The sequence below is a fragment of the Triticum dicoccoides genome, chromosome 5B, assembly GCF_002162155.2.
Source record: "Triticum dicoccoides isolate Atlit2015 ecotype Zavitan chromosome 5B, WEW_v2.0, whole genome shotgun sequence".
In the NCBI taxonomy this organism is placed as follows: domain Eukaryota; kingdom Viridiplantae; phylum Streptophyta; class Magnoliopsida; order Poales; family Poaceae; genus Triticum; species Triticum dicoccoides.
The window spans coordinates 482,854,389-482,864,931 of NC_041389.1; the positions used below are offsets into that span (position 1 = coordinate 482,854,389).

Consider the following 10,543-nt stretch of genomic DNA (forward strand, 5'->3'; position numbering starts at 1 on the left):
AATACGGTTATTCATTTAAGGAGAATAATGGTTACTCTATTTATTTGAATAATACCTTCAATGGTCTTGCACCTAAAGGAATGGTTTATTGAATCTCGATCGTAGTGATACACATTATCATGCCAAAAGATATAAGATAGTAATGATAGTACCTCTTACTTGTGGCACTGCCATGTAGGTCATATTGGTATAAAACGCATGAAGAAGCTCCATGTTGATGGATCTTTGGACTCACTCGTTTTGAAAAGTTTGAGACATGCGAACCATGTCTATTGGTGTATACGCATGAAGAAACTCCATGCAGATGGACCGTTTGGACTCACTTGATTTTGAATCACTTGAGACATGCAAATCATACCACATGGGCAAGATGACTGAAAGCCTCGTTTTCAGTAAAATGGAACAAGAAAGCAACTTGTAGGAAGTAACACATTTTGATGTGTGCAGTCCAATGAGTGCTGAGGCATGTAGTGAATATCGTTATGTTCTTACTTCACAGATGATTCGAGTAGATGTTGAGTATATTTACTTGATGAAACACAAGTCTGAATTATTGAATAGTTCAAGTAATTTTAGAGTGAAGTTGAAGATCATTGTGACAAGAGGATAAAATGTCTATGATATGATCATAGAGATGAGTATCTGAGTTACGAGCTTTGGCACGCAATTAAGACATTGTGGAAACTGTTTCACAATTAATACCGCCTGGAACACCATAGTGTGATGGTGTGTCCGAACATCATAGTTGCACCCTATTAGATATGGTGCGTACCATGATGTCTCTTATCGAATTACCACTGTCATTCATGGGTTAGGCATTAGAGACAACCGCACTCACTTTAATAGGGTACCACGTAATTTCGTTGAGATGACACCGTTTGGAGAACCTAAGTTGTCGTTTCTTAAAAGTTTGGGGCTGCAACGCTTATGTGAAAAAGTTTCAGGTTGATAAGCTCGAACCCAAAGCGGATAAAATGCATCTTCATAGGACACCCAAAACAGTTGGGTATACCTCCTAATTCAGATCCGAAAGCAATAGGGATTGTTTCTTGAATCGGGTCCTTTCTCGAGGAAAGGTTTGTCTCGAGAATTGAGTGGGAGGATGGTGGAGACTTGATGAGGTTATTGAACTGTCACTTTAGCAAGTGTGTAGCAGGGCACAGGAAGTTGTTCCTGTGGCGCCTACACCAATTGAAGTAGAAGCTTATGATAGTGATCGTGAAGTTTTGGATCAGGTCACTACTGTACCTCGTAGGGTGACAAGGATGCGTACTACTTCAGAGTGGTACAGTAATCCTGTCTTGAAGGTCATGTTGCTAGACAACAATGAACCTACGAGCTATGGAGAAGCGATGGTGGGCCCATATTCCGAAAAATGGTTAGAAGCCATGAAATCTGAGATAGGATCCATGTATCATAACAAAGCATGGACTTTAGTGGTCTTGCCCGATGATCGGCAATCCATTGAGATAAATGGATCTTTAAGAAGAAGACGGACGTGGACGGTAATGTCACCGTCTATGAAGCTCGACTTGTGGCGAAGAGTTTTTCACAAGTTCAAGGAGTTGACTACGATGAGATTTTCTCATCCGTAGTGATGCTTAAGTCCGTCGGAATCATGTTAGCATTAGCTGCATTTATGAAATCTGGCAGATGGATGTCAAAACGAGTTTCCTTACCAGTTTTGTAAGGAAAGGTTGTATGTGATACAATCAGAAAGGTTTTGTCGATCCTAAGGATGCTAAAAGGTATGCTAGCTCCAGCGATCCTTCCATGGACTGGAGTAAGCATCTCGGAGTTGGAATGTGCACTTTGATAAGATGATCAAAGATTTTAGGTTTATACAAAGTTTATGAGAAACTTGTATTTCCAAAGAAATGAGTGGGAGCACTATAGAATTTCTGATAAGTATTTGTTGTAAACATATTGTTGATCAGAAATGATGTAGAATTTCTAGAAAGCATATAGGGTTATTTGAAAAGTGTTTTTCAAGGGAAAACCTGGATTAAGCTACTTGAACATTGAGCATCAAGATCTATGAGGATGGATCAAAAACGCTTAATGGTACTTTCAAATGAGCACGTACCTTGACATGATCTTGAAGGTGTTCAAGATGGATCAGTCAAAGAAGGAGTTCTTGCCTGAGATGTAAGGTATGAAGTTAAGACTTAAAGCTCGACCACGGCAGACAAGAGAGAAAGGACGAAGATCGTCCCCTATGCTTCAGACGTAGGCTCTATAGTATGCTATGCTGTGTACCGCACCGGAAGTGTGCCTTGCCATGAGTCAGTCAAGGGGTACAAAGAATGATCCAGGAATGGATCATTGGACAGCGGTCAAAATTGTCCTTGGAGTAAATAAGGACATGTTTCTCGATTATGGAGGTGATAAAGAGTTCGGCGTAAAGGGTTACGTCGATGCAAGCTTTAACACCTATCCGAATGACTCTGAGTAGCAAACCGGATACGTATAGTGGAGCAACCATTTGGAATAGCTCCAAGTGGAGCATGGAAGCAGCATTTACAATATGACATAGAGAATTGCGAAGTACATACGGATCTGAATATTGCAGACCCATTGACTAAAACCTCTCTCACAAGCAAAACATGATCAAACCCCAGAACTCATTGAGTCTTAATCACATGGTGATGTGAACTAGTTTAGTGACACTAGTAAACTCTTTGGATGTTGGTCACATGACGATGTGACCTGTTAGTGTTAATCACATGGCGATGTGAACTAGATTATTGACTCTAGTGGAAGTGGGAGACTGTTGGAAATATGCCCTAGAGGCAATAATAAATTAGTTATTATTATATTTCTTTGTTCATGATAATCATTTATTATCCATGCTATAATTGTATTGATAGGAAACTCAGATACATGTGTGGGTACATAGACAACACCATGTCCCTAGTAAGCCTCTAGTTGACTAGCTCGTCGATCAATAGATGGTTACGGTTTCCTGACCATGGACATTGGATGTCGTTGATAACGGGATCACATCATTAGAAGAATGATGTGATGGACAAGACCCAATCCTAAGCTTAGCACAAAGATCGTAGTTCGTATGCTAAAGCTTTTCTAATGTCAAGTATCTTTTCCTTAGACCATGAGATTGTGCAACTCCCGGATACCGTAGGAATGCTTTGGGTGTACCAAACGTCACAACGTAACTGGGTGGCTATAAAGGTGCACTGCAGGTATCTCCAAAAGTGTTTGTTGGGTTGGCACGAATCGAGACTGGGATTTGTCACTCCGTGTAAACAGAGAGGTATCTCTGGGCCCACTCGGTAGGATATCATCATAATGTGCACAATGTGACCAAGGGGTTGATCACGGGATGATGTGTTACGGAACGAGTAAAGAGACTTGCCGGTAACGAGATTGAACAAGGTATCGGTATACCGACGATCGAATCTCGGGCAAGTACTATACCCCTAGACAAATGGAATTGTATACGGGATTGATTGAGTCCTTGACATCGTGGTTCATCCGATGAGATCATCGTGGAACATGTGGGAGCCAACATGGGTATCCAGATCCCGCTGTTGCTTATTGACCGGAGAACGTCTCGGTCATGTCTGCATGGTTCCCGAACCCGTAGGGTCTACACACTTAAGGTTCGATGATGCTAGGGTTATAAAGGAAGTTTGTATGTGGTTACCGAATGTTGTTCGGAGTCCCGGATGAGATCCCAGACGTCATGAGGAGTTCCGGAATGGTCCGGAGGTAAAGATTTATATATGGGAAGTCCTGTTTTGGTCACCAGAAAAGTTTCGGGTTTTATCGGTAACGTACCGGGACCACCGGGAGGGTCCCGGGGGTCCACCAAGTGGGGCCACCGGCCCCGGAGGGCTGCCTGGGCCAAGTGTGGGAGGGGACCAGCCCCAGGTGGGCTGGTGCGCCCCCTCCACAAGGGCCCAAGGCACCTAGGTTTTGAGGAGGGGTGCTTCCATCTAACTTGGGGGGCAAGTTTCCCCTCTCTCCCCCTTGGCCGCCACCCTTAGATGGGATTGGGGCTGCCGCACCCCTTGGGGTGGAAACCCTAGAGGGGCGCACCCCCTCCCTCTCCCTATATATAGTTGAGGTCTTGAGGGCTGCCAACACATGAGTTTTGACTTCTCCCTGGCGCAGCCCTACCTCTCTCCCTTCTCCTCTCCCGCGGTGCTTGGCGAAGCCCTGCAGGATTGCCACGCTCCTCCACCACCACCACGCCGTTGTGCTGCTGCTGGATGGAGTCTTCCTCAACCTCTCCCTCTCTCCTTGCTGGATCAAGGCATGGGAGACGTCACCGGGCTGTACGTGTGTTGAACGTGAAGGTGCCGTCCGTTTGGCACTGGGATCTCCGGTGATTTGGATCACGACGAGTATGACTCCTTCAACCCCGTTCTCTTGAACGCTTCCGCTTAGCGATCTACAAGGGTATGTAGATGCACTCTCCTTCCCCTCGTTGCTGGTTTCTCCATAGATAGATCTTGGTGACACGTAGGAAAAATTTGAATTTCTGCTACGTTCTCCAACTGCGGCGCCGTCACCACGCCTGCCGCCGGCCGCCGCCGCAGGGCTGCTGGACCGCAGCCAAGTCGGGCTGCACCGCCGCCGCCTCCCTGCCCCGGGAAGGGAGCACGCGCGCGCGGGGACGAGAAGGCCCGCCACCGCCGGCACCACCCGGGCCAGCGCCTGGGGCGCCTGCCGGCAGCGGTGTGGGGAGACGTGGAAGGAAGGGACCCGCGGGAGAGGAGCTCGAGCTCCGCCCGGCCACCTCTCGGGGAGGCGGCGCGAGGCAGATCTGGACGAAGGAAGGGGGAGGGCGGAAGGGGGGCGGAGGCAGGGTGCGAGGTCGGCGGCCGACGGCGGCGGAAGGGGAGAAGGGGAAACCCTAGCGCCTAGTCCCGCGAGCCTAGTCCGTGCATGACCTCAGAGAGCACACAATTGGGATGAAGAAGCCACGAAGTCGTGAAATAAATCTTAGATCATCTTCTTTTATTTGCATTTTTGTGTTTAAGAGTCGTGCTGTCAATGTAGAAGCACATCGTTCAGTCAAGTTTTCGTTTTTTAAAGGCCCGTGACGCCACGTTTGATGTGCCCATGACCTCAGATGTATCCCACTCCATGTGGACTTTCATGAATAAACTTGGACTTTACCCTAAAAAAAGGAGACCGATCCCCACGTCCCCTCTCTCGTCTCTCCCTCCAGCGCCGTCACCGACCAGCCCGCCGCCGGCGACGGCTGCATCCTCCTCCGCACCTCCCTCTTGCTCCTCTTCTCCGGCGCCCAAACCTCCTCTTTCCTGCTCGTTCGGTGCTCTTCTTTCGGCCTCTGCTCCCTCTGTGCGCCCTGCGACTGTCATGTGGGACCCGGCCTCAAGGGATGCAATAAGAGGCCCATCTTGTAGCCCAGGCCTAGGTTACGAAACATACGGCGACGGCCCATAGCAGGGGTGTTGCACATAACGCACCTCTCCTCGCGCGGAGCCGCCACCACCACGCCGCCGCCGCCGCCCGTCTCGTCCCGCAGCCACCTCGCCGCCGCCCCGCGACGTGGCGCTCCGTCTCGGCCATGGCGAAGACGAAGCCGACGGCAGCCGGTGCGGCCGCGGCGGACAAGAAGCATAATAACAAGAAGAAAGGCAAGGGCAACATCAAGGGGAGGAACGGCCCGGCGGCCGTGGCCATGAAGGCGCGCGGGGCCGGGGCCGCGGCGGCGGAGCGGAGCAACCCCTTCGAGGCCATCTGGTCGCGCCGCAAGTTCGACGTGCTCGGCAAGAAGCGCAAGGGCGAGGAGAGGCGCACCTCCCGCTCCCGCTCCGACGCTATCCACAAGGTAAGTGCTGAACTGCTAATAGACCGAGCAATTTTCGGGCGAAGCTCGATTCTTTGGCCTGATGCCGCGGCATGGCTTGGTTGCTGCAGAGGGAGAACACCCTGCTCAAGGAGTTCGAGCAGAGCGCCAAGTCGTCGGTCTTCCATGACCGGCGCATCGGCGAGAGGGACGAGACTCTGCCCGAGTACGACAAGGCCATCCTCCGTCAGCAGCGAGAGCACATGGTATGTGCCGCTTACCTCGTTATATCCAGAGTCACTCTGTTAGCGCAGCATTCTCTAGTCAACAATGAGATTCCTGGGTCCAAGGTTGGACACATAAACTGCATGGATTAGAGATGCAAATAGGGAAACCAGTGTTCTTGTTGTGTTATAGGAACATATGTATGCATGTTTTGTCCCCTTCATTTCTGTCTATCAGTATGTGCCACGCATTGCAAGTCTGCGGTCGAAGTGCTCTTTCTCATTTTGGTAACGGCGGCGGTGTGTGTCCAAGAGTTTGTTAAGTTTCCTCCCTTTCTCATGGTTTCTAGGCGAAGTTGAAACGAGCAAGCAAATTCAATCTGTCCGATGAGGAGGATGACGAGGATTCTCACACGCTTTTGGGAAATGATGATTTCAATGAAGAGGTGCCTATTGGTGACGACAGTGATGAAGAAGGTGTGTTTTAAGCCCATATTTTTTTTGCTTCGTGGGGTACTTCTGAGTCTCCTGTGTTATGTACGTATGTATCTCACATTTGTATTTTACAAACTACTGTGGTATTTTAAGTTAGCTTTTAGTTTATTATCTGAAACAGAGCATTTAAAAGACTAAAACAAATCTTTTGAAGTTCTGCTTGTCGTGTAGGTTCCTGGGGCCAAAGGCTGGACACATAAACTGGGATTAGAGCATTTTAAAGACTAAAAGATATATGTTGTCAATCCAAAATAAATTATTTTTTTGTCGATGGCCTGCAAAACAAACCTTTTGGAGTTGTGCTTGTTCTTCTGAGAGATTCTGTAGATTACTGTAGTCTGACACGTAGCTTTAGGTTTGCTCTGAGAGATTCTGAAATTTGCTCATTCTATTTATTCTGAGGGATGCAAGTGTTACGGGCTCATACAGGTGTTGGAATTGTCTTGAATTTAGGTCTCTGGCTTGGCAAGAATTTCTTGATGTTGGCGAATAACAATTGGAATCCAAAGCATGGGTTGGAATTTTACACGTCCGACTCAAAATAATCTGGGACGGGGTTGTCCCTAGTAAAACTGATAAGATAGCATAACATAACTTTGTACCGTAGATATTTGATTTAGCTATCAATGTTTGTTATTGTTCAGTATCTAAAATCCCTTGTGGTCTCCACCTTTGGTAACCACTGATTTTCCCCTATATCACACATGACCTAGTTTCAATTTTGGCACTTAGTTTGCTAGACTCAGCTTTGGGAATGTACGATGGTGTTATTGGAGAAATTATTTATGTTAACATATTACAACTTTATAAGGATTAGAATCCCCATCTACAGGAACTGATGTTAATGTTTCTATTTTGCTTAATGTGCTTAACCTTTTGTATTTTCAGGTAACACGCTCTCAAAGAAGCGCCTATCTCTCCAAAGTAGTGATCTCCCTTCAGAAACTGACCTACCTGGAGAAACACATGTAATGTTTCCTAGGAATTACGAACTACATTTAGATCTCATCTGAAATTGATATGCTGTGTGCTTAATCTATTTGCTCCTGTTTGCAGGGTCACAAGAGCAAAAAGGAAGTTATGTCAGAGATCATTTTGAAGAGTAAATTTTACAAGGTAGAGTATCCTATGTGTATAAAAAACTTTATTCCTTCTGTTGCTGCCTCTTTATTTCTGTCTTGGGCTATCACGTAGAACATTTCTTATCATTCTGAAACTTAAATAAACTGTTTTGAATTTTCCCTACAAATTATTGTTTGGTTTGATACATGATGCTTATTTCACTGTTTTCAACTCTTGGTCTTTGCTTTTTTCCAAATTGTTTTCAAAGGTAATCAAAAGAAGCCTTGATATAGCTTTGTATGTCTGCCTTAGTGCCTTCCATGACAAAAATGACCAAGTGTTTATCAGTGCGGTGAAGATATATGTGGATGTGAGGGATTAGATAAACAGAGGATATCATTCTTATATACTGGATGCACAGCTTGAACTCGGACATATTAGACTCCTTAACTTCCTAAGACAATAATATTGGACTCATTCCAATCCAGCCACCTCCTATTTCCATTATAGTTCCATGTTGCTTTATACATGACCTCATTAGATTGGTATGCAGGTCTGCTGGGGTTGTGTACATGACTTGTTATTATGCATTCTTCTATTTCCATATTTGTAGCATGAAGTGGCTACGTTAACATAATTTTGTCTTGTTGCAGGCCCAAAAAGCCAAGGAAAAGGAAGAGGATGAACATCTTGTTGACAAGTTAGATAGTGATTTTGCATTGCTGGCCCAGATGCCAGCACTTCTATCCCTGACCGAATCAGCTAGAGTGAACACACATAAAAACAATTCAAGTACAATCCATAAAGGTTCATCTGGTCTGACCGGAAAGGAGATTTTCAATAAGGTAGCATTTAATGCTTGTCTTCCTATTTAGATCATCAACAAGCCCAAGATTATTCATTATATTACATAGCTTTCAGTTGACAATTAAGCTGGTAGCATGGGTGGAACCTCTGTTATGTTGTTAGAAGTCGGTGCACACACCGAACACTGCACACACATGAAGCTTGAAAAGAGAAAATAGTAGACTGCACATGGTAGCCCATTAGTTGTTTTGCTTTAAATTTTGTGGACCAGTTTATGTGTCTATTCTAAAGATATGCACGTCCTTGGTGGAGTAGCTCCTCTCATTTGGTACCTTGGGATGAAGTGTGTACAGCAGCATGTCCACTTCTAATTTCGCAAATTTTGATTGTTGTGCATGGGCCTGTAAATATGTTATCTTTGTCAGTTCCTGGTACTGAAGTTGCATATTGTTTGTTGCATTCCAGGAAAAGCCAGATGCATACGACAAACTGGTGAAAGAAATGGTGATGGATCAACGTGCTCGCCCGTCAGACAGGACAAAAACCCCAGAAGAACTAGCTCAGGAAGAAAAAGAACGTCTTGAGAAGTTGGAGGTTCGTCCGATCTAGTTGCATTGGATGCAACTGCTGCTTGCATATTTAAAATTTGCCTTTTCTGTCCATCCTACAGTTGTTTTTGTGAACTCTAGTGTGATTTTAGGTTTAGCTTATAATTCTAATACATCAGTGGTGTTTTTGCTGATGGAAGTACTGATATTAAATCGCTTGCTGATGCTTAACGACATTGTAGAAGGAACGTCACAAGCGGATGCTTGGAACTGCTGAGTCCTCTGATGAAGAAGATGATGATAGCGAGGATGGTGATCATCATATGAGGGCGGATAACTCAAAACCTATATCTGGCGATGATCTTGGTGATTCCTTCTCTTTTGACGAGCCAGCAAAAAGGAAAAAAGGTTGGGTTGACGAAATTTATGAGAATGAGGGTAGAAAGATAGGTGAAGGTGTAGCATCTGGCGATGAAGGAAGTGATGACAGTGGTGAAGATGAGGATGAGGATGAAGAAGAAGATGCTGGCGATGAAGAGGATTCTAGTGATAATGACTTCCGTAATATGCCGGCAAGGGACTGGGAGCAAAGCGACGACGATGAGGTTGCTGTAGAAGAAGATGAAAAGGATGATGTCAAAGATAAAGAACAAGTTATTGGGGAAAAAGTTTTGAAAACAAATGCACAAAATTTGAAGAGAGTATCTAATGCGAAGCAAAAACCACCTGGCAAGGATGAAGATCTTCCTTTTGTGATAGAAGCACCAAACAACTTACAAGATCTATGCTCCTTGGTCGATGGTCGCTCAGAAACTGAAATAGCTGAGATTATAAGCCGGATACGTACTTGCAATTCAATAAGGCTCACACCTGAAAACAGAAAGAAAATGCAAGTATGTGGTAAACTAAATTCATCTGGTTATTACCAAATATATTTACTTAATTATTCATTATCATTCCCATTGCAGCCATCAATGTATCCTCAAATATTTTGCAGGTTTTCTATGGTGTTCTCCTGCAGTATTTTGCAGTTTTAGCTACTCAGAGTCCAGTGAAGTTTAAAGTAATTGAGACCCTTGTTAAACCCTTAGTTGAGATGAGTGGAGAGACACCATATTTTGCTGCAATATGTGCTAGGGAACGACTTACTCGTACACGTGCTCGTCTATGTGAAGACATCAAAGTTCCAGGTTTCTGAGGCCATTCTTTTTTAAACTGGAAATTGGTTTTGTTGTCATTAATCTGCCATCCTTATTATGTTGTCTCTTTAAACTTACAGGAAAAAGCAGCTTGCCTAGTTTGAAGACATTACTTCTACTGAGGTTATGGTCTCTTATATTCCCCTGCTCCGACTTCCGGCATGCTGTCGCAACTCCAATGCTTCTGCTTATGTGCGAATATCTGATGCGATGCCCTATACAGTCTGGCCGAGATGCAGCTGTTGGTTCTTTCTTGTGCTCCATGGTGCTTGCGGTATGCTCTCCAGCTTTATATTATCTTGTGTATTAGTTTATCTTTCTCCCCGATGAGTACATATTGTATGCTCCAGAGACCTAATTAGCATGAATAATTTGAATGGCAAAAGCCAATCAGCTGAATTTATTCTGTTCCTTCATTCCCAA

General features: G+C 45.1%; 1 protein-coding gene across 1 annotated transcript in view; it reads left to right on the forward strand.

Annotated features, from left to right (window-relative positions):
* Positions 1–5,432: 5,432 nt before the first annotated feature.
* Positions 5,433–10,543, forward strand: part of LOC119310991 (nucleolar protein 14-like) — a 7,006-nt gene continuing 1,895 nt past the window's right edge. Inside the window, exons 1-10 of the mRNA XM_037586619.1 lie at positions 5,433–5,827; positions 5,917–6,051; positions 6,360–6,486; positions 7,393–7,472; positions 7,561–7,620; positions 8,220–8,411; positions 8,839–8,967; positions 9,164–9,814; positions 9,919–10,111; positions 10,201–10,394. Coding sequence (XP_037442516.1) covers positions 5,564–5,827; positions 5,917–6,051; positions 6,360–6,486; positions 7,393–7,472; positions 7,561–7,620; positions 8,220–8,411; positions 8,839–8,967; positions 9,164–9,814; positions 9,919–10,111; positions 10,201–10,394 — 2,025 coding nt within the window. The 5' untranslated portion in view covers positions 5,433–5,563. The remainder of the gene's footprint in view (positions 5,828–5,916; positions 6,052–6,359; positions 6,487–7,392; positions 7,473–7,560; positions 7,621–8,219; positions 8,412–8,838; positions 8,968–9,163; positions 9,815–9,918; positions 10,112–10,200; positions 10,395–10,543) is intronic.